Source organism: Anolis carolinensis, chromosome 3 (genome assembly GCF_035594765.1).
Source record: "Anolis carolinensis isolate JA03-04 chromosome 3, rAnoCar3.1.pri, whole genome shotgun sequence".
Classification (NCBI taxonomy): domain Eukaryota; kingdom Metazoa; phylum Chordata; class Lepidosauria; order Squamata; family Dactyloidae; genus Anolis; species Anolis carolinensis.
In genome coordinates this window covers 119,087,316-119,111,686 of record NC_085843.1, presented here as the reverse complement: position 1 = coordinate 119,111,686, position 24,371 = coordinate 119,087,316, and the positions used below count along the sequence as shown (strand labels likewise).

The following is a 24,371-nucleotide window of genomic DNA, read 5'->3' as shown; positions in this document are numbered from 1 at the left end:
TAGCTCCATTAGTCATTATATCTGGCAGTTACTTGGGCCAAGGTGGCTTCAAACAGCCTGGACACGTGTTAACTGAATTTGCTTCATAGTTTGGACCCTTCCCAAAGCTCCAGATTATCCAGCAACTTTGGTCCTATCTAATCAACTGTGTGTCTTCATATTTAGGAAGCAACACCTTTTTTTTTCCGTGTCTGGAGTGGCTTTTTCCGTTTCTGGTGTAAGAGAATTGGCTGCCTGCAAGGATGTTTTGATGTTTTTTACCATCCTTGTGGGAGGCTTCTCTCAAGTCAGTAGTCTTGCCGGCATAAGGGTTTAACCCACTGTGACACCGGGGGGGGGGGGGGGGGGGCTTCTCAGCCATCTCATTTTCCCCAGGCACTGCCTTGGCCCCTCTAACTTTCCTTAGCAGTGCTCAACAAGCACCAGATTGGAATTACACTAGGCAGTGAACCAAGGAGATGGTGAACCACTTCCCCCATCTCCCTACTGTGCTAGATAACGACATTCCAGCTTTCGAGGAAAGTGTCAATTTTGGTGCCTTGTGGGAATTGCTAAATTTAATTAGAGGGGAGCAAGTTTAGGGTGGTGAGTGATCAATTATGAACCAGATTCTTTGCCATTTACCCATGCAGCCACTGTGCAGCGAGATGTAGTGTAGCTGCCATGTAGTTCCAGAGCCATCTTGGCAGTTAGCACTGTAATTGCCCCTGATACGAATCTGAAGTAGCCATTCCAGATCAACATCAAGATTACTAAGCCATCAAGCTGCACCCTCTGTCAAGAAAAGTTCATTATGTATCAGTTCTCCTAAGTGAGGTTGAAATTGTACTGGACCTAAATATTGAAATAATACAGATAAAGGTCAAACAAACAATAGGATCTTTGTTGACATCAGTACAATGCTGCAAACTTGGAGGGAGGGTGGGATTCAGCCCTGAAGATGAGGTTGTTTGGCCTGAATGATGTGTGGGTAATTATGATTCTTTATATGATCAATTTGAAATATTGATGTAATTTGCTGTTTCTGTATTTTGAGTGCTTGTTACTGTAATTGGTACATGAACTACTAGTAACAAAACATTTATATTATAACCATTTTACCTTTTTTTTAAATTGTTGTTAGCCTTCCTGTATTCTGTTGGTGATTGAAAAGTGGGGTAAGATTTAATGTAGATAATATGTTAATGACCAGAGTGATCAGGACCTATTATCTACATGCCTTTATTAAATAACAATGGTTGAGAACTTGGTTCATGTGGTTTTATTATTTATAGTTCAGGCTCAAAAAAGTTGATTTTTTTTAATATGCTGCACTCCCCGTTTTTAAAGAATTTCTATTCCAAATTTCTATTTTTACTTTTCACAGGTCCCAGAATATCTTCACCATGTTAACAAACGCTTGGAAGAAGAAGCAGATAGGGTAGTAACATATTTAGACCATAGCACACAGTGAGTAGCTTTTTTAAAAAAAAAAGAAAAAAGAAAAGAAAAATACAAGTTTTTTTTTTCCTAAAAATTGGTTATGTAGAAAACTTTTGAAATGTTGGTGATATCTCAGAAAGAAACAGTAGTGAAACTACTTTATAAATTCATATATAAAAATACGTTTTTTAAAACAAATTCTTGTCTAGGTACGGTAGCATGAGTTACCAGGAAAGGCTTAAGCAAATGTTTCTTGATGTTTTAGAAAAATATCTGTATGTCACTCAGTTTAAGTCATCAGTAGCTGATACTAGCTTCCTTTTTGAAGAATAGGTTCTGTAATTATGGTTAGGTTGATCAGGGATGGAGAAACTGTGACCTCACATGACCCACCATGTTTTCTACTATCCTCCTGTTCAGTTAATAGTCAGAGAGGAAAGATTTCCCCCTTCTTTCCCAAGCTTTTAAAGAGTCATCGTGATTGCCCGGGAAATCACCAACACCCAAAAACTGCCTCCTCCTTGCATTGAGCATTTTAAAAAGGACTCTATGCATCAACAAAACTTTTTACAGCCCAATTGCAGTGGAACAGGTGTGTGTGAAAGCTGATCTGGGCAATTGTATTAGGGGATTCATCATAGCAATGAAGTGGCCCACACACTATTACAGTGTGCCCTTGATTTGCCTTTTGATGTTGCCTTTTGGATGGAAAGACCACCTCTGTTTATTATTGAATTTTGGTGATAAGGTAATTCTCAGTTTGGCAGTGATAAGGGGTCCAGCCAAACTGTCTGTCAGTTTATAAGATATGGAGAGAGATAACCATTTTAAGAGCTGTTGTGACATAATGGTCTTTAATTAAGACTCTGAGAGTCCAGGATTCAATATTCCCTCTTTGCCATGCAAACCTATTGAGCAAACTCTCAATGGAGGAAATCACCTCTGAAGAAATCTTGCAAAGAAGACCTCCATTATAAGGTCTCCTTAAGTCATTTGAAGACACACAGCACCACCAACAAGATGGTAAAAATCTTTGCAGCCATCCATTTTAGACTGGCTGAAGGATACCTATTAGGATCTACAGAATATACTATGATTCTGGGTGCTTGTTGATCCTGCAGCTCCTAGCTTGTTTCCTTTGCCAATAAGTAAGACAGCAAAATGTGGCCACACCCAATCATGGAAATTTTTTAGCTGTATTTGGATTTTTAAAATATAAAAACATTATCACAACATGGGAAAATAAGGATTTTCCCTTATATTCTGCTAGTATAAGTACATACCCACGGAATTCCAGATATTCATTTGTTTCCCTTCAGCTCCATTCTGATATAAGGACACATTAGAATGGCAATAGAAATACACAGTAAAATAGTTTCAGAATTTACTTGCATAGAGTATCAGTGTACAATACTGAATCTGATACCTATATCAATCTAAGTATTAAATACTTTAGAATTAGAACATAACAAAATACCTTCTTTAAGGTTGTTTGTGTTTCTGGTTTAAATGGGTACATCTTCACTGAAATAAATAGTCATGATTCCATATTATATTGTTTGGGTGGTTTTGTTACCATTTTTGTCCTAATGTGTCATTGCTCTGTATTTTTGGCATAACATATAAGTGATATACCCATGACTTGTGTATATCTATCCAAAAGTATAGTGTTTTTCTCTCCCTTGGATATGTAACCAAGAGGATGCACACCAGTGGAAGAGTCTTTCTCCCAATGTGCAAGCATTTATATGCTCTTTTTCTTGCCTTAAACAGGAAGCCACTAATTGCTTGTGTGGAAAAGCAGCTGTTGGGAGAACATTTAACAGCTATTTTGCAAAAAGGTACTTTTCTATGCTGTTGTAACCAACACTACTTGCACTAATGAATGGCTGAACGCAAATTGCCACTTTTGCTTATTGTGACAAAAACTTTTTATGCTGCTCATAAAAATTGATTGATGCTGCTCATAAAACATGATGATTGGTAAAAGCAGTAAACCTAGGAAATGTAAACACGTTTTATCAAAATTATTCAATATAACTTGCAGGCATAGGAATTACCAGGAATGTTGTTTCATATGCAATATTGTGAAAGCTGCCACTCAAATTAACATAAATCTATATTAGTCCTGTAACAGAGAAAAGGTGTGTGTTCCTCAGGCTGTTTCTCTGGACCAACATTCTAATTTGGTAAGAAAAAAACATTGTGGCTGATACTTTACAGCATGGGTAGGCAACCTGGTGTTCCCTAAATAATTTGAACTAGAATTTCTGTAAGCTCTCACAGCAATGGCAGTGGTCAGGGGTTGCAGGAGTTGTAGTCCAAAACTTCTGGAGAAAAGTGGGTTGCCTATTCATGTTACTTCAATGGTTGCATTTAAACACACTATGTACCTTGTAATGAATAGAAACCTTCCAGATTTTAAGGAAAGAAGACTTCCCAACTGCATGATCGTTTTCTTTAAAGCAGTGAGATCAGGAGGAAATGAAATGGCAGTCTTTGTCAACTGCATTGTAACATTATATAAAATGCTAAGAAATTAAGCTGCTGCTTCATGAACATGTTTACTATTTTTCCATTGTTAAATCTAGATTTTTTGTGAAAGAACAAATGATATACTTAGATTATTAAAAAGAAGAAGCAGCCAAGGAGAAATTTTGAAGTACCAGTTCTAAAATCTGATGTCTATATAGAAATGTAACTGCTTCTCCAATGCAATGTTCTAACTCTAAAGCCCAGGATTATTACATAGGACAGGCTTTTGATTGAAATGATAGATATTTGTAATTTTAATAATGGGAAGGACATTATTATTATATGTATAGCAAAATGGAAAGGGCTAAGAAAAAACTGTTATGAAAGACATTAATTGCCAGGAAGACTGTGTTACATATTCATATAATATAAATAAATAAATAAATCTGTTTGACCCATAAAATCTGGACTAGGGGAATGATTTGTAGGCTCATGAGGACAGAGGGAGCTGAGAGAAGGAAAACAGCATTAGTAGGCTAAGCCATTGCTATTCACAGTGGTGGTGAGCTGTCAGCTGCTGGTCCATGGCAAGCTTCCAGGAAAGAAAGAAACAGTTATAGCCAATGGGGACAAATGATTGTTGCTTCCTGGCATATGGCAAGGGGTGGAAGGAAAGAGATTACTAATGCCGCACATCAAATAGTCTGACCAACACTGGGTTAAGGAGTCATAGCCATATCCAGTTTGTTTATTTCTTATTTATATTTAATTAAATATTTTAAATGTTTTTTTAGGACAGATATAGTTTAAAATTTTCCATATGTATGGATTTTGTTAGTGAAAGGAGGACATGTGTGGGTATGGAAGGAGTGCTCCACTTGGTTATTTTTCCTATGAAAATCCTTCATGTTGTTTGCAAAACTGCTGCTATTAAGGAAATGCGGATTAGTATCGGTATCTTGGATTTTTCTCAGTAGTATTCTAACATATTAGGAGTTATTTACATACCAATTCTTATTTAACTCTTCATAAAAATTAATCAATAGAATAACCATATGTGTATCATCTGTGTGATACATGCATACACATAATACTTTACAAAAACAAGTTTCTCCCAACCCAAATAAGTATCACTTATTTTAGGACTTGATAATCTGCTTGATGAAAACAGAATAGCTGATCTGACCCAGATGTGCCAGCTTTTCAGCCGTGTAAAAGGTGGCCAACAGCTCCTACTACAGTACTGGAGTGAATACATCAAGGTATTTAAAATCTTCCACTATTTTGCTTTAGATGCTGAATAAGTTAAAATTTGAACAAATCCATAGTTGCAGAGCTCTTTGAAATATCTAATCCAAAAAAGGCCAAGAAATGCTGAGCATGTATAATTAAAAAGAGGACAAATAGTTTGAGACTTTAAGAAGTTATACAGACTTATTGGATTACTTCAGGTGATGATGATCCATTTTTCTCCTGGTATGAAACAGTCAGGTCTGTAACTAATGAAAACCCAAATGGTTTCATTATATGCACAATTTGACTTTTTGTCTTGCTTTCAAGAGAAAAATGCCAGGTCATAGGGATATCTCTGCTGGTGGAGCTGCTTCTTCCTGTAACCCACAATGCAACCCATAAATGTTCAGCTGAGAAACTGTCCAAAATTAGTTTTTAGGTGACACAGTGAGCTTTAGGGAAGGGGGCATAAGTAAGAAAATTTTACTGCAGTGGTGCTAGAGTATTAACATAGGTTAGAGATGAAAATGGCTTTCCATTTTATAGGTGGAGAAAATTTCTGGAGGGTGACCAAAAAGAAACCTGCTTTTCATGCCATGCAGTTGAGTATTTAAAATTAAATATAAAGAACTTTGTATATAAGTAGCAGTTCACACTAACAAATTAGTCTGAGGTGCAAGACTGGAAATTATTGTAACTGGTGAAATATGTTGAAGTAATATAATAAAAGCTGTCTTTGAAGGGTTTTTAAAAATTATTTTGGTAATAATAATAATAATAATAATAATAATAATAATAATAATAATAATAATAATAATTATTTATACCCCGCCACCATCTCCCCCGCGGGGACTGGGGGCGGCTCACAATGTTACAAAAGTAACAACACAAATACATTAGCACAAAATGCACAGGTTAAAGCACAATATGATAATAAAACAAAAGTTAAAACAAAAGTTAATACAACAAAATAGTATATAAAAAAAGAGAGAGATGGTAGTTCACCTAGAAGGAAAGACAGAATGAGGCCACTATGGATTATTAGCATTTCTAGGTGAATTCTGATATTTATAGAAAAAAACTTATCTTAAAAAGCCATAAATACCCTTTGCTCCTCATAGCCCAGTAAGAGTTCATCACACTCTGTAGTCACAATGGAAAAAAATAAAAAGTGTGAAGAGTGGTGCATTGGTTTAGGTCCTTACAGTTTATAACATCCTATTGTTGATCCTAAACCAGCATATTCCTGTTTAACAAGGACACATCGTAAGATTTTGTTGAAACTCCCACTGATCATAGTTACTATGTTCTAGTAATTTAGGTTACATTTGTGCAATGTGATACGTTTGCTCCTTTAATGCATTTTTCTTCTCTGGAAACTGAACAGAAAGTTTTAAACTGACAAGTATTTAGTCTCTAAGAGGCGAATTCGTTTTTTTAAAATGCCAATTGCTGTAAAACCTGTTTCGAAATCATCCAAAGGGTGCCATTATTCTAATTTTCTGCATACATATGTTCTATATTCACTGTGTTGTTTACAAGTTATGATTGCATTTGGATGCAGTGCTAAAGTTGAGTAAACTTAACCTTTCCCCAAATTCATAAGACCAATTCTGTCTTCCTCAGATGTGGGAGAAGAGATAGGAACCTCCTGTTCTCTTTTAGAGTAACTATAGTTGAATACATTGATCAGACTCTTAGCTAAACTATAATTAATGGAAAAAAACCCATAAATTATGAGATGGACTCTTTTAACTAGATTAAGATTAGACACATTAAGGGTAAACCATTGTCTAGGATGATATACTTTTGGTTAAGTAGAAACCGAATTTTCCAGTTCTCCATCTCAGGCATGCAGACAAGTGAAAGCAAACTGAGTTCCTTTCTCAAAAAGTTCAACCATGATTTAGCATTGCATCTGAAGCACTCCTATACATTTAATTGGAACAATTCAGTAGAAAAGTATGTTTTGGTTATCATAAATCTATTTAAATGTTCTTTTTATCTTAAAATAAGGCACAGTTCATCTTGTTTAATTGTTTCTAAAGTTTCAGTTGCATTGAAGCAACTGTGATGAACTGAATTTTATTATCAGTAAGTCATCCAAGGGTGGGGAACATTAAGAAATACAAGAGGTAAGTACTGCTGACATTTGATTATCAAAAGTGTTTGTTTTGCAGAACTTTGGGACAACAATAGTGGTAAATCCTGAAAAAGACAAGGATATGGTGCAAGAGCTGCTAGATTTTAAGGACAAAGTGGATCATATCATAGAAGTGTGTTTTCAGAAAAATGAGAAATGTATAAACTTGATGAAGGAATCTTTTGAAACATTTATCAACAAGAGACCAAATAAACCAGCAGAACTGATAGGTATCAATATTTTTCTGTAAAAATATTATTTCTAAACCCCATAGTTATGGGTGTTAAGCTAAAATATATCAGAGTACAGCAATATAAAACCTGTTCCATTCTAAGTTTTGTTTCTCTGTGTGCTCTGATGTGGAGGTGAGCTGCATACTTAAGACGCATGTTTCTTCCTGCTCCTTGTGCATCTGTGCTTGCTTTTATTCTGACTGATTACAGCGTCGCTTGCCTAGAAAACCACATGGAAGAAACAGTGCTGTTATGATGTAATCCTATTCAAGGAAGCTGAAAAGAGGCAGAGGTGACTTAAGTTCTATTGCTTTTATTGGGGTTAATCAGGTGAAAGAGAAAAAGGGAGGCCTCTGTTCAAGTCACTACATATCTAGAGGAAATCATATCAATTGTCCCACTAAATGTATGTGTGTGAGGGGGGGAGAAAGATCTTCTGTCTATTTTGACTAGAAGAGAACGTCATAAACAGTGGTAGATATTTTTTTACAGGTAAAGTTTGATAGAAATATTAGTGTTTGTGGGAAAATTCTCCTAAGATCTCTGATGCCAGGACACATTACTTATGGTGGGTCTTATTCTGGACAGTCAGTTCACCCTCCATTTCTGTGGTAATAGTTTTACATGGTGACCATCTTGCATTCACTCATTAATATAGTCATGTTGATGCAAAGCTTTGAAAGTTAGGGCTCATAACTTGATATTGATGAAGAAACTGAGGTTCGGGGGCAGTGGCAACATCTAATGAATTAATCCACCTCTCTTGCTCAGATCTTATTGTGTTGAATATTATTTATAAAATTTGCACTCTGTTTTTTCATGGCATGTTTTATTTGATTGTATACTTTTTGGATGACAGTTAAACCAATATAACATACTGAAATAATAAGTCATTTAAAATTTTTGGGAAACCAAAAATATCTGTTTTTAATTCGGAATGAATATACTGTATTTACTCAGGTATAAAGCACCATCGAGTGTAATGGGCAGAATAATTTTGAAGGTGTGTATTACAAAAAAATGGATTTGCCCTTGAATGTAATGCTCAACACAGGCTTAGCCAATCAGACATAGTATATCAGAGAGGCAGGCAGTATGAATGAAACCATTTGGGAAGCCACGCCACTCCCATCAGGCCAAGCTTAGCAAAATTGCCATCCTCACAATGTTCCCAACTTACCTCATTAACAGGGCTTTCAAAACCAAGGGCAAGGATTTGAAGGCCTTGTTAATGAAACTAGTTGGGAACCACATGGGACCGAGCTGGGGAGAGAGCAACAGGAGAAGAGACCACAAGGGCCTCCAGGTTCTAGGTCTCTCTGGGCCCTTTTGCACAGATGGGTTTACATGTCTGATTCTAATGCACCATCTAATCCAATTCGCACCTCGATTTTGGCAATGTAATTTAGCCCCCTCCCCCAAAGGTGAGCATTAAACATGAGTACACAAATGGAGAAAAGGCAAATCTCCCTGGTGTCACCCTTCCCAAGATAGGGTACCACAGGTCATTTCTCCGATTGCCTTTGTTGCTGGACTAAGAGGTAATTCAAAGAAGTCTTCCAGGCCCCATTTTTTAAAATGATAAGATGATTTGGGGAAGGGTTACCGCAGCTTTGACAGCTGTGGCCAGGTTATTGCTATTTTGAAGAGATTGCAGCTAGCATAGAAGAAGATCATCTCATAAAAAGCACATTGGCCACAAAAGCAATTTTATTTCTATATTGCTGTTTGCCAGCATCGTCAAACAGGGATATTGGGATGGGGAACCTTTGAATACATAGGGATAATATATAACTTAGGAGAAGTTTTGCATTTTAGCAATGGCTGGGGCAAAGAACTCTTGCGGCAGGGCTAAATGCATGCCTTGCTATATTCCTGACATTTTCCCAGCAAGCATTCCACTTGGTTTCACACAACAGCTGTCTGCACAGTACATCCCAGTTCTGTACAGAGTATTAAAAGTTTGAATACATTTAAATGCTTTCCTATCTATGATTATCACTGACAGTAACAACAGAAACTATCTATATTGACTGATAGCTGACTAAATGGAAAAGTTTTGGAAGTTGTATCCAGCTCTCAGATCTTCCTCTAAATCAGGGCTTCTTAAACTTTTTCTATTTGTGATCCCTTACAGACCAAGAAATTTTATGTGACCCAAGGTATATAGATATATAATAAAACAGGTATAAAATCAAACACTTACTTATAATAAATCAGCATTTGCAAGGCTTACTAAATAAGATGATTTTCCTTATTGTGGAGTAGAACTGAAGCATTTTTGACAGTCAACTGTAAACACTGCATGTTGTTGCTAACAGGTTCATGTAAATGTCTAAAACAGGCACTAGGTGACATTCCTAAACCTTTTACTGTTACAAATTTTTTCGTGACTCCATCATAGAGCTAAGGGGAACCCATTTGAGGTCAGGACCCACAGTTTACGAAGCAGTGCTCTTGAGGGAATACAGCCCCATTTAGAAGCAGTTGAACACTTTGATTAGCTAAATCATCTACCAACTGTTTGGCAGGAATGAACTTAAGTTTACTGGTCCCCATCTTATATGATCCCAGATACCAGTTCAGCACTGCCTCACTTGAATAGGGTTTTTAAAAGGAAGGTACAGTTGGATGCCGACAGCATACGGATGTTGTTCAAGTCCCAATCTAGATGAGACGTGATTGGAGCCTATAGCATAAAAGCAATAGCTGAAAAAAAATCCTACCCATCGACTCAACTTAATATAGCCTGCCTGGAAATCTACAGGAGGGAAAACAGTTCAGATTAGGAACAATTCGTTCTTTAACCATATTTTACAATTAAATCCTCCACTTACTTGGCAGTTTGGTATTAAGTTGTTTATAAACAGCCATGAAGCAGTGATATAACATAATTGCCCTTCGTGTATTCAGGGATTTTGCATCATTTATAAAAATTCAATAAACATATTTAACAATGTTTCACTGTGTCACAAAACATTGAGTTGGCTTTTAACTTGTATGGTGGCTATCTCGAACAACTTCAAGCAAGGAAAGGCACTGACCACATTAGTTTGTGAGTTCTGTGTTTCTTACTTGTTAAAATTTCCTTTTCATCCCTCTCTTATATAAAAGACTTTTTGTTTGGTTCTAGTCAGAGGAGATGGCTTTTGTTTAGGTATTCGGTTTAGATTCATGGTTTAATCTTGGTTTTGGCTGCCAAGCCAGCAACTTCAGAATATTTTAAGCTTTAAGATATCATAGCTGGTGTTCAAAGAAAGAGAGGGGGAGAAAAGAATGTGTTTAATTAATGCATCACATTAATTAGAATAATTTCCCAAGCATTTATTCATAAATGGTGCTTTAACATATTAATTTTAAGGCATAAAAAAGAAACATACAATCTTTTGCAAATGTATAATACTGCTGAAGAATACTAACTATTGGATTGTAATTTCACCACATATTGTCCCCTTTATCGAGCATTTCCTTTCTTTTCACATCTGTTCCTTTTTCTTTGACTGCTACTTAATTGCTATCTTGCTGTACTTAACCTGGCAACATTTTATAACAGTTACTTCATATTGAAAAGCCTGGCTTTGCTCTCAGTTCAGCTGCTTGTATAATTTGCTGTCCCTTGCCTCCCTAAAAGCTGTCTGAATGCTCCCAAATAAATTTCTAACTTCTTTTGCTTATTTATAAAAATGCTGTGTGGCTTTGTTTTTAGCCATTTCAACTCTTCTTTCCATCTGCACTTCAGATTTCTTCATTATCATATATATTTCTGGAGGTTTAACCCCTTTAATATTTGTTAAATTTCTTCAAGCCCCCCCCCCCTCATTTCCCTCCATTGTGCTTTTTCCCCTTTAGTCTGACAATAATTGAATTTTAAACTCTGTAGATAGGCCATTTTGTTGTCATGGAATTCAAATAAATTTAAGTAGCCTTTCTCTGCCAGCTTTTTAACTTTGATTGTCAGGATCACATTACTCTACCTTCTTCTCTGTTTGTCCAGGTGTCATATATTATAGTAGATTGTGAGTTTTGGCATGGAGTGCTTTCAGCTTTTGTAAAATGTTTGATTTAGTTGTAAAACAATTCATTTAATATGTGGAAACCAAGTAATTTATTTGAGAATTATTTTTAAGTTTTTTTAAACTTTTAATTACTTTTAGCAAAATATGTGGATTCAAAGCTGAGAGCAGGCAATAAAGAGGCAACTGATGAAGAATTGGAAAGAATCCTTGACAAAATAATGATAATATTTAGATTTATCCATGGTAAGCAGCATATTTTGAACATCTTCATATAGTATGCATTATTTGTCTCTACTATTGAATTTGTGTATACAAAGGATATTTGGCATACATGTCCTATCGAAGTTTCTGATTTATATGTGTCCTAAGGCTAAGAGAGCCCATTTGTGATTTAACAAAATGTTTTCAGGTTTGTTTTTTGTTAAATCCACATTAAGTCAAAATACAGATAGTCCCTGAGTACAAACACCCGACTTACAAATGATTAATATTTAAAAACAGGGGTGAGGCAACAGGAAGTGAGAGAAATCTAACCCTCGGAAGGGAAATTCACCCCTGAAAGAGTTATCATGGGGAAAAGGTGTCTCCACTGAAGCTTTTTCGCCAGTCCTTGTTTCTGCAACAAGCCAATGTTTTCAAAATCCAGTCATCACAGGGACAGAAATATTTTGAACAGGGGCACAGACAGCATCACAAACTCTGCAAGGTGTTAACTGTTCCCTATGCTATCCAAAGCTAAACAAATATATATTTTGGCTGGAGTTACACTTTTAAAAATGTACCTGTTTTGATTTACAAACAAATAAAACTTATGAACAAACCTACTGAACCTATTTTGTTTGTAAGTTGGAGAATGCCTATATAGTACAGGAATAAATCATGCAAACCTTTAATGCAACAATATTCTGAGTAAGAAGCCATATAGAAGGAAGTGTTCCGTGATTCTTCTTGGCTTTCTGTTTCCCTGATAAGAAGGAAAAACAACCCTTCAGTCTTCTAACTCCTCTAACCAGTGGGGACAAAATTAGTCAAGATGGTACTGGATCCCAAGATCTTGATTTTAAAGGCAGTGGCTACATTTTATGAAAATGTCATATCTGGCTTGAGTTTGCATAAAGTTAAAACATTTTTGCCAAATTTGGAAAAAGCTATTTACACAGTCAGATACGAATATAGCATTTCAGAAAGGCTTGCTGTGCTACTTCAAAGGGGTTTTCTGTGTTCCTTCCCAGAGGAGGGAGCTCCACCCTCCTTGCTGACATTTTCCATCCTGCCCTTCGATCACCGTTCTGCTGCTACTAAGTTAAATATTAATTAAATGGCTAATATTTTTATAGTCAGCCTAGAATGCCAATGCTTGATATATTCTGGAATACCCTCCCTGTGGCTATGCTTAGTCTTGATGTCTTTAAGTCACCACAAAAACAGTTTTATGTCTCCATGCATTTTAAAATTTTACTGTCTTTTAAGTATTTTAAATTTTATGATTTTAATGGTGCTTTATCAGCAGTTCTTTATGCATGTATGTGCTATTTTATTTTGCATGCTCCCTTCCAATCTTGTATAAATATGGTAAAAATAATTAAAATGGGACGTATATTGTAAAAACTTATTTCAAATATTCACTTTCATTGACATGAATTATAGATTTGCAGAATGCCGAGAAGGCACATCCTAAGAAGTATTTGGTTCCTTTTATGAAAAATAAGGAGTCAAGTCACTGTTCCATAGCAGAGCAAAATATACATGTACTTTGAGTATCACAGACAGGAAGGAAGGAAGCATCAGTTATGTAAATAGGGGCAGAGAGGAGTTACTTCATAATGTCAAGAAGTGGAGAAAGCCTTCCAGTCATTTTGCATAATTCCTGCTTTGGAAATCATTGTGCACATAAAAGTTTAAGCAAACTGTGATTTTCTTCCTTTTGTGGTTTAAAGTTCATAATTCTCAAATTTAATTTCTAGTGCTTTGGCTTGTTTCCAATAGGTAAAGATGTATTTGAAGCATTTTATAAAAAAGACTTGGCCAAAAGGCTTCTGGTTGGAAAAAGTGCTTCAGTAGATGCTGAGAAATCTATGCTGTCTAAGCTTAAGCATGGTAAGCAAATATTTCCCCTTAATTTTATATATGAGCCTTTATAGAAGCAAATCATATTTATTAGAAATGTTACATCTATCATTCTGAATCACTAGGTATGCTTTTAAAAAGTAAATTGGATGATTAGGTTTCAGGATTTTTTCATGCTTCTGAAATATTTGATGACTTTATAATGTGCCTGAATGCTAAATAAATTCAGTATATACTTAGCATCTCTCCCTCTATGTTTATATAATAGAATGTGGAGCTGCTTTCACCAGTAAACTAGAAGGAATGTTTAAGGATATGGAACTCTCCAAAGATATTATGGTTCAGTTTAAACAGGTACATTTTAACTTTAGATTCACCATATCGGAAATTGCCTAGATATTATTTTATTAGCAACATGCTTGTAATATACTGTATCTTCTTCCTCATCAAAATCTATGACTTCTATTGACTTAAAAAAGAAAATGAAGGGCAGGTATAGTTACAACGAAATCAGCCTAGTTGAGCCTATGAAAAAGAAATTGGTGTGCTTTGTTTTACTGACTTGGGTGGGTAGAGTGTTTTGCCCAGTCCTTGTTTCATTTTCTTTTGGGTTTCAGGTCCCTGGGGCACCTAATCTACTACACTTTGAAAATAATTTTGCATAGGTTTCTGAAAAGATGTCATTTAAAGGTACACACACCAATGCCAAAACTTCCTGACAGGAATACGTAAACTTACAAAATCCTATAGCACAGGTCTGTAGGAGCATGATTTCCTGTCAGTCAGTTCTGTGATTCAGAAAGGCATGAGGCACAGAATCTTAAGGGCTATTCCACACAGCCCTATATTCCAGAATATCAAGGCAGAAAATCCCACAATATCTGCTTTGTACTGGATTATCTTGAGTCCACACTGACATATATTCCAGTTCAAAGCAGATAATGTGGGATTTCATTCAGCTGTGTGGAAGGAGCCTTTGTTACTGGACAAAGAAGGAGGAGGGAGGAAAGGAAAGCAAAGAAAGAAAGGGAGTTGACTTCCTTGACCCCTCATTGTTGGTTAGTTCTGTTTAAGATATTTATATATCATCTCCCAGCCCACAAGGGATGACCAGGTGACAAAAGCAATTAAATTAGTAAAAATATAATTTCAAAAACAATTTTCAATATAATTTTAAAACAGTAAAAGAACAAACACTTCAGACATTGAAGGCCATGCAGATCAGCATTGTTTTAGCCAAGAACTCCTAAATCCATTAGGAAAGGAGTCTCACATTTGGGGTGTTGCTACACATATTCTTATAAAATACTCCAGAGCTAAAATACTCTAGCACTATTGTGATGTCTTGCTTGGTTTCCTATCCCCTGCTTATTTCCTGCTTTGCTGTTCTTGGGAGGACTGTTCCATTGGCTCTCATTTTGGGGGTGGAGCTTGGGACTCCCCTTAGGTTTGGATGAGATGGTTCAGCCTGGGAGCTAATCTCTAGAGGCCTTTTTCCCTCCATTTGGCATTCCTGAGAAAAACCTCTTAGAGATAGGTCTTAGAATTTGGTCTGGGTTCTTTGACATGGCAAATTCAAGCAGGCAACATAAATCACGTACTTACCATATAGTTATTATACCTCATAGTTTTCCTCATAGCTTATGTACTTACCTTATAGTTTATCTCACAGACATTATAGATAGTTTACCATAGCTGGTACTTACCACATAGGTCATAGTTTAGGTACTTACCTCACCTCACAGCCTAGTATCTACCTTTCCTCATAGCTTGTGTGTTTATCCTTTATAGTCTTTATAACCTTCATTCTCTATCAATATAGTTTTATTTCTGTATAATTTCAGCGATTTTACCTCATATTATTTCTAATACAATAAAAGGACTATTTCCTGTGTTTAATAAACGGATTTTTGGTTATCTTTAACCAGCTTCAAGAGTGTTTACTTTGGGGTTTGAGGTATAATTAAAGGGTAAACCGAACGCCGCTTGGGTAGCCAGACCTATAGATAGCCATTTCCCCCAGCGTGCCTTCACAACTATGTAACACAACAGCATTGAAGGTGGGAGTAATGCCTTTTTATAGATTTCCCACAGTTGAAATTTATTTCTCTCCACAAGAGTTCTGAGTAGCACTCAGTGCCTTTACTTAGCTGACTATCTAGATTCTAGAACAATGTTGCAGACCCCGCCATGAATGATGTCCCTTGATAAGTGCTCTTGTTCTAGTGATAACATGCTCATTCTATGGCAATCATATGTGTGATACCAAGCTTTGAACAGTTAAAAATGGGCTATTTCCTCAAACATTTGTATTGCCACTACAAAAAGGCAATAATCTGCATTCATTTTAAGTGTCTCAAGGACATCTTATTGGCTTAACATAAATGCTATTGTGGTAGTAATTTTAGAATAATGTATATATTCTTTGTAGTATCAATTTTCCAATAGATGAAAATGCAGAAGTGTGAACCAGAGAACACTTCCCCAGTATGAACTCTATGTACTTTAATGAATACGGAATTTGAAACATTGTTTAAAGAATGGTGTGGATTACCAATGTCAGTAGTTGCTAAGCAAATGTAATTGTACTGTATTTAACTCAGGGATTTTAAAAAAGATTTTTGAGAATTCAGTTTTGCTGTAAATACTTGATAAAAATAATAGCTTCATAACATGAAATTGAACTTGATGTATAAAAATAGATGAGTTCTAATTTTATTTTTATTATACATATTAGAATAATATACAATTGTTTTGTTTCCTTTTCATTTATTTAGTATATTCAGAATCAGAGTGACCCAGGCAATATAGACTTAACAGTAAACATACTTACAATGGGATACTGGCCAACTTATACCCCCATGGATGTCCTTTTGCCTCCAGAGGTAAGCATTCAAGAAGAACTTTTGGGACATCACAAGATACAATTGTTCATTTGTTATAGTATTTACAGTCATGTATATACATAATGGAGTATATAATTTTCTAGTAGTTTTTTTCAGCCTAAAGGAGAAGTTTCATCTCCTTGGAAAACATTGTCAACCATTAGGTGTGTACAGAAAGATTGATACTTTACCTTAAAGATTTAGTTTTGACTGTAAGCTTTGTAGTTTTAAACATGCATATTTCTTTGCAAGAGCATTTAACATCATAGTCCACATTGTATTAGGAAGAAAGTCTAACATTCATCCTGATATGAAAGGTTATGCTGTGCAAGCGTATGCAAACATGTAGCTTGCATTACTTGCACAGAAATTTCCATGCCTTTTTGCTGGCCTAATAAAGGTGGTATGACAATATTTGTTTTGGACTTTGTCTTATGACTAGCTCAGCAATCCCAGCCTTGTGTCTGTACAATTTCCAAAACCAGACAGGCGCTTCAGAGCCCTCTTGCCCCATGTCACTACATTATCTTGAAGTGCAAAGCATTGAATTCTACTCAAATCAATCATCTGAAACATAATAAAGAATTAAGATTATAAAGACATTCATTCTCTTACTTGGTTTTCCTGCATTATCTGGTTGCTTGCTTGTTCACTGATTTTCAGTGTAGGAAGGGAGGTGGTTGGTAGCCCATTTTTGTAACATTTTTAGTGTAAAGATCTGAATCTTACAATGATATGTGAGTCTATTCACACAAATCTGTGTGTGTACTGCCTTATTTATTTATTGCTCCCTTCCTTCTGTCTATTGTTACAGATGGTTAAACTGCAAGAAGTGTTTAAAATATTTTATCTTGGCAAACACAGTGGTCGAAAGCTACAGTGGCAGACAAGTTTAGGACATGCTGTCCTGAAAGCAGAATTTAAAGAGGTGTGTTTAATACTTCTTATTTTAGACTTTTTTTTAAAAAAAAAAGCAAACCATAGATTAGTGATTTATTACTTTCCTCACATAAAAATATTTCTTTTCATTGTCACATTTTTAAAATATCTCTCATTAGAGAAGGATTTTTTTTTAAAAAAATTAGGCAGCAGCCCAATTTCTTGAACTAAATCTTTAAGAAACCACAGTAGAAATTTAGTAATTTTTTGTATTGCATAATCTCCATTCTTTTGTATATGGGCATTCATATCAGATTATGTTAATGCTCTGAAACCTTGAAAACAAAGCTATGCGATAAACTTCAGTCATCATTCCAAGAGATCATTTGTAATTATGCTGCACTACTATGACTTAATTGTGATTTTGGCACTGCTGCTGGGCCAAAAATATAGTGAGAGCATCTTGGGTACGAATTTTTTCATTCAAATAATAAATCCTTGACTTTTTTTTGTACATTGGACAACTGAAACTGTTCGTTCCTGACTACATATCCTGTCCACCCTTTTATTGTGTTGATGTACCACTTGAATAAAATGTGCACACGTAAAGCCCAATGTATGACCTTACCAACCAGTGGAAAACATTTGAGTATGTAAAGTGTAAAAAAGTTACCATAGTCAAGAACTTAAAATGATTTTCAGTGAATAAGTTTCCATAAAGAGAAAGAGGACAGCTCTTTCTTCATTTCTTTTTCAGTTTCTAGAAAAATGAGAATTCTGTACTCTAGGTATTGTGCAGAATGCAGAGAATCTTCATGAGTCAGGATTTGGATTTTAGACCTTGATTCAACTTGCTCCATTCATAGGCTGCAGAGGTTGATCATCAGACTGGATTTGGAATATTTCTGTGTATGTAGATTTATATTTCCAGTGGACTGGGAGCACTTTGGATGCTGTCACATGATATGGCATTGACAAAAGCATTTAATCTTCTGAATTCTGAGGAAGAGAGCTCCCCTTATGCTCAGTACACTACCTCAAGTATTATAGTATCAATTTATTTAAAACCTGTCTTTTCCAGCAGGCCTATTCAGTCAATTTAAACTTGTGAATTTTAACCTGTATTTTATGGGGGAATTTTAATCTGTATTTTATGGGGGAATTTTAATCTGTATTTTACCTTTGTATAGTTTTATATGTATTATGTAATATTGCTTTGTTTTATCTCACTGTTTTTAACCATGTTGCACTCTGCCTTGGCCACAAGGAGAGGCGGGTAATAAATTATTATTTTAAACAGTCAACATAGAAAGGAAATAAAATCCATTTTTCAATTTCACTCTGTGTTTTATTTTTTAAAATAATATTTTTCAAAGTTTGGAAACATGAGTTTTTTGGACCACAACTCCCAGAGTCCCCAGGCAGCATGACTACTGAGAGTTGTAGTAAAAAAAGTGACAGTTCTAGCCACTAGTATTTTTTTATCTGAAAAAAGTACTAGATAGCTTTACAAATTAATGAAAAGGTGCTGTATGATAGTGGTAGAGCACATGTTTGGCATGCAGAAGGTTCTAGATTAAATACCTGGCCTCTCAGGGGTTAAGGCTGGAAAACATATGTTTGAAATCTGAGGGCTTCTGCCAGTTATTGTTAGTATAGTGGATCAGTTGATCGATTACTGGTATTATGGGATACAATCCAGCTTCACGTGTTCTAAGATAAGACAGCCCTTGGCTTGATTTCTATCACATAAAATATAAACATACTGGGGGGGGGGGGGGGGGGGGTAGGAGGAGAGATGGAAAGAGAGGAAGTAACGACAACAATTACTGAATGGATCATCTCACTGTCCGAAACCTACTTTGCATATGATATTAGATAACAAGACTCTACCATACTTCTAAACTTATATGGTTGAAGATATCTTGTGTGTTGGTTTATTACATTATGATGATTGGATTTTTTTCTATTTTAGGGGAAAAAGGAGTTTCAGGTGTCACTTTTTCAAACGTTGGTGTTTCTGATGTTCAATGATGGAGATGAGTTCAGTTTTGAAGAAATTAAAATGGCCACTGGTATAGGTAGGTAGTACTTCAGCTCTGGAGCAAGATGTCCACTGCACAGAGCTGAGCTCAATAGCCAGGGGAGCAAGCAAGTGAACAACACTTGGAAGGCCACCAGCCATGGCAAAAACATGCTGATCTCTGTCCTGCTCCTTATCCAGCTCAACCTGGCTCTAGGGGGGATTGCGCCCAAAGCTCCCTCCCACCACTACAGTAGCAGCAGCATGTGAGCTGGGTATCCAGGAAATGAGCGGCAGCAGGGCCACACTCTCCTTTTCTTCAGTCAAGTGACAGGCATTATTTCCACCACTATTGCCATGAGTCATCCAGAGCAAGATGTCTAGGGTTGTTCACATGGACTCGAGTTGATAAGACTCACTAGAATGAACTAGGTACTGCTGCAAGCAAAGGATGAGTGGGTTGAGTATACTCCCCCACAGGGCTGGGTTAGCAGCATGGAGACAGGAATGCTCCATTCTGTGGTGCAGTGAGTGCCATCATTGCCACAGGCCCATTCAAATTCGGCTTTTGTTCTAGATGCATTTAGTCCAATTTTAGTCTATCCACTCTCATAATCTGTTCTTCTGTCCCAGATTTGTATAAGATCTGTTTCCTTATTTACCATATTTTCTTGAATTTTGAAGGTGCGCATTACCAAAGAAAAAAGGATTTGTTGTTGAATGTAATGTGCTCAAGTTAGGAACTGCAAAAAGGAACGGTTCCTTCTTCCCCGTCAGCTGTTTTGCTACCTCCTGCCTTGAAGACAGGCCCAATGGCTTAGGCAATGTTGAAGCTTGCTTCAAAATGGCTGAAAGGCAAGGGGATGTAGGGAAAGGTTCTGAAGGTCTCCTAAAGGAGGCCAGTTGGGAAGCTCCTGCACATTCTGTTTCAAAATGGCCAACAGACAATAAGAAGCTGTGCCCTCCATCAGACCAAAGCTGGCAGACTTGCCAACCTCAGCCTGATGGAGGGGCACAGCTTCCCAAATGGCCTCCTTTCACAAGGCCTTCAAAATATTCCCCTCAGTTTTGAAAACCTAATGAAGGAGGCTAGTCTGGTGGAGAAGTGCAAGCAGGTTTACTGTTGCGATTCTAAGAAGCACCTCAATTACAGTTATAATTTAGCCAAAAAGGTGCACATTATACTTAAATAAATGTGGTAAATTAATTTTTTAAAAATCTAAAACTTTTTTTTAGCATTGATGAAATATTTCAAACTTCCAAGATTCTCCAGCTCATAAAACATTGCTTTCTGGTTGTTGGGGCATTAAACCCAATAAATGCATTATCTTGCCACTCCATTTGCACAATTGTGTGTCTGGTTTGTTGCTCTTGAGATACCAGTCTTGACTGTAACATTTGATTTATACTACTCCATTTCTTTTATTCTTACTTGCTGAGACAAATTCTAAACCTATATGCTTATTTGGTAATATCCTAGAAATGCAGTGATATATTTAGAATTCTTTAAAAACTGAATGGCTGACTTCTCTTATTACTTTGTGAGAATTACTATGGTAATTATAAATGTGTCTACATCATGTGTGTACTATTTAATCCTGTTTTACAGAGGAAAGTGAATTGAAAAGAACCTTGCAGTCTCTGGCTTGTGGTAAAGCGAGAGTACTGAATAAAAGTCCAAGAGGCAAGGATGTTGAAGATGGGGACAAATTCATCTTTAATGCTGATTTCAAGCATAAATTGTTCAGAATAAAGATCAATCAAATCCAGATGAAGGAAACAGTATGTATTCAGTAATGGCATTTCTGGTGTATTTGTTTGTATCGAGAGCTATTTTGGTATGCTCACTGTGTCCTGATTGAACTGAAATTGTGGTGTTTTCAGTTTTCAAGCACGCTTGTCTTTCTTATGGAAACAGTATTACCTGGTTCTTGAAGTTCAGGGATGATTTGTACAAGAAATATTTCTTTATTCGTGAAACAGGATTCTGCTTGTAAACTGAAAAATACAATTTCAAATATATTAGTAGGCACAGTGGATGTTTGCCATATAGACGCAGCAGGATAAGTTCCCATGTTTGTGTTTTTAGTTTGTTTAGTTTATTTGATTAAAAAAACCTTTTGTATTTATAAGAACTTAGATTTACATTTCATATTTGTTTTAAGGCTCCTTAAGTTCTATGCAGGAACAAGGCAGGATATATATAAAAATAAAGTAAAAGTGCAACAATTCACAAATAATGCACTTTTTATGAATACATCAAACACTTATCACTGGCATAGAGCAGACGTTACAAAGTTATTTGTAAACGAATTTATGACCTTTCTAGTTCCAAATAACAAGTTTCCTCATGTAGTTAGTTGACATTGTAATTGACAGATTTTATTTTCAAGGTTCTTAAAAGTAACTGAAGTAGTTGCATTTCAGTTACCTGTTAAAATGTAAATGTTGCAAACCTTTGGCCTATGATACTGTAACACACACTGCCTTCCCATCTATCTCATCTTCACCTCATCACCCATAACAGAGTGTAGAGTATAGCACAACCCAGCACTCGAACCATGTGATAGTAACCTCAATCATTTAGGAAGCCAAACTATAAAAATAATGTAAATGTCAAGTTTCTCATCACAACATGAATACAATTATCCTTTATAAACTACAGTATAACGTAATAAAAAAGCGAAGGTATAATCTTGCATTCTTGCTATTTAGGTTGAGGAACAAGTCAGCACAACTGAAAGAGTGTTTCAAGACAGACAGTATCAGATTGATGCTGCCATCGTTCGTATAATGAAAATGAGGAAAACCCTTGGGCACAATCTTCTTGTTTCAGAGTTATATAACCAACTAAAATTCCCAGTGAAGGTAAGTGAAATGTTCAGATTTTTTCTCAACCAGGCCAGAAGACCCACACCCAAAGTCAGATTAAATAGAAATTTAAGCATATGACAATAGTAAAGTTTTGCTGCTACAGTTAAATCAGCATTTTTAGAAATTTTTCTGTATGTATACTGTATTATCCTTCTTTTATCCTCTGGTTGCTAAACACAGTAATGATGTATTCTCTTTTTAACAGCCTGGAGATTTGAAAAAGCGGATTGAATCTCTCATAGACAGAGAATATATGGAAAGAGACAAAGATAACCCTAATCAGTATCACTACGTTGCATGATAAGGAAAAAACATTTTTAATGAAACAAATGGATACTAGCTTCCCAACAATTGATACTTGAGATATTCCTAAACCTTTCTTTTAGGAGATTTGGGAATTGTGATAGTCAATCAGCTGCATGCACTGCTGATACTTGAAACATCTTTGCATAAACTACATTGTGTTTTCTAAAGACATGTTTATTTTTAGCTTCTTGATTTCTTTGGGAATTCTGTTCAAACATTATTTTGAGTGAATGATAGCAGTCCTTTCTGATGTCATTCTTTGGCCTGAAGAAGTTAGGATAATTGTGTGCCTGACTGCGCATCATAAAGGTTCTTTGTGCTGTATTCTTTAGCTTCAAAGATTATATGGATGTCTTTTTAAAACTCAGTGGAAGAACAATCAGTGGTTTCGGAGTACACTGAATTTCAACTATGCACAATGAATTCTAGTATTTCTATTTGATTTTTTATTTCACATCTTTCTAAACGTTATCTTTGTTTAGATAGATCCAAGTGCCAAGAGGATGACTGCATATAAACAGCTGTAGTTGAATTTTGAAAATACTTACTGGTGATACTTTTTTCTTCTTCTTGGCCCCATGACAGCAAATGAAATGAGCACTTTCTTACTGCAGGATACTTGTTTATAAGCATCCAGTGAAACAACAGGCGATTCTAGTTTTGTTATAAGACTTGCACACAGACTAATTACACTGGCATGTTCTTCAAACATTCAAAAGTATTTTTAAAGTTAAGATCATAGGCGACAATCCAGTCATTCTCCAAATACCTCATATTTGCAGAAACATAATGCAGAGAAGAACTGGATAGTCCCCATGAGTTTTGTCTTGACAGAGTTTGAACATATTGTTAATATAGAATTTGACTGAACTTTGGTGAAAAAAATCTATGGAAACTGATACTTGTTAACTGCTGGTTTTACAGAATATACAAAATTGTATATGTTTTAAATAAACCAAAGGGAGGGGGGAGATTGTCCTTTGTGTCATTTAATGTTAGTAATACTTTTTATTAAAATGTGTTGCAGAAAATTAGTCACCTGGTTAATTATATAAAGAAGTTCCCTTGTAATATTTTGACTTTCAACAAATTAAAGTACCTCCATTAACTGTCAGTACCTGTTGCACTTACTGATTTTTTACATTTACTTTTTATATGTAAAAATCTAAATTGGAGCTGATTGTAGAATGTTTAATATAGATCTTTCACTTATAATTATCTGAATTTTTGATAATGAAACACCTTTGACCAGATTAACCTTTATTTTTAAAATGTAGGAAATACACAGCTTATCCTTACAGGCACCTACATACTGTGTGTTACATTATGCTAATTTATTACATGAACTTGTTGACTGCAGTTTCATTCATATGCAAAGAGCTTTGAGTATCATAGAATCACTCTGGAGGATGTAGCGATGCCTTGGAAAGTATTTTCGCTAGACTTCCATTGAGATTCTATGGTCAACTTCTAGAAGAATGTTCAGTGGAAGTTCCATCCTTTAGAGACTTGTTGCAGTTGTTAGTTTTTAATGTAATTTTGTTAAAATGCAGCTGTAAAAAGAGATGGCTCTCATTGACATTCCTAATAGGTTTTTCATGGGGTGAAAAAGCAAAGCAAAGCAACAACTACTAGAAAGTCTAAAAATTAGAAACAGGCAAACAAAATTTATTGTTCCAGGTGCACTTAGATCACAAAAAATTGTTTTATTTTCTTGTTATAAGTAGTGTTAACATTGCTCAACAACTGCATTTGTTAAGGGTAGATGCCAACATACATTGTTTTAAGTTAGACTCATATTTCCAAAATGCCTAT

General features: G+C 35.7%; 1 protein-coding gene across 2 annotated transcripts in view; it reads left to right on the top strand.

The window, feature by feature from the left end:
* cul4a (cullin 4A) overlaps window positions 1-23,670 on the top strand; it is a 40,158-nt gene extending 16,488 nt beyond the window's left edge. Inside the window, exons 8-20 of one of the 2 annotated variants that reach the window (XM_062977279.1) lie at window positions 1,367-1,449; window positions 3,196-3,263; window positions 5,041-5,159; window positions 7,311-7,503; window positions 11,661-11,765; window positions 13,509-13,619; window positions 13,858-13,943; window positions 16,367-16,474; window positions 17,289-17,402; window positions 19,329-19,434; window positions 20,986-21,158; window positions 22,092-22,244; window positions 22,456-23,670. In XM_062977279.1, coding sequence (XP_062833349.1) covers window positions 1,367-1,449; window positions 3,196-3,263; window positions 5,041-5,159; window positions 7,311-7,503; window positions 11,661-11,765; window positions 13,509-13,619; window positions 13,858-13,943; window positions 16,367-16,474; window positions 17,289-17,402; window positions 19,329-19,434; window positions 20,986-21,158; window positions 22,092-22,244; window positions 22,456-22,551 — 1,515 coding nt within the window. In that variant the 3' untranslated portion in view covers window positions 22,552-23,670. The remainder of the gene's footprint in view (window positions 1-1,366; window positions 1,450-3,195; window positions 3,264-5,040; window positions 5,160-7,310; window positions 7,504-11,660; window positions 11,766-13,508; window positions 13,620-13,857; window positions 13,944-16,366; window positions 16,475-17,288; window positions 17,403-19,328; window positions 19,435-20,985; window positions 21,159-22,091; window positions 22,245-22,455) is intronic. The other variant, XM_062977280.1, reaches the window with a different exon arrangement.
* The last annotated feature ends 701 nt before the right edge of the window (window positions 23,671-24,371 follow it).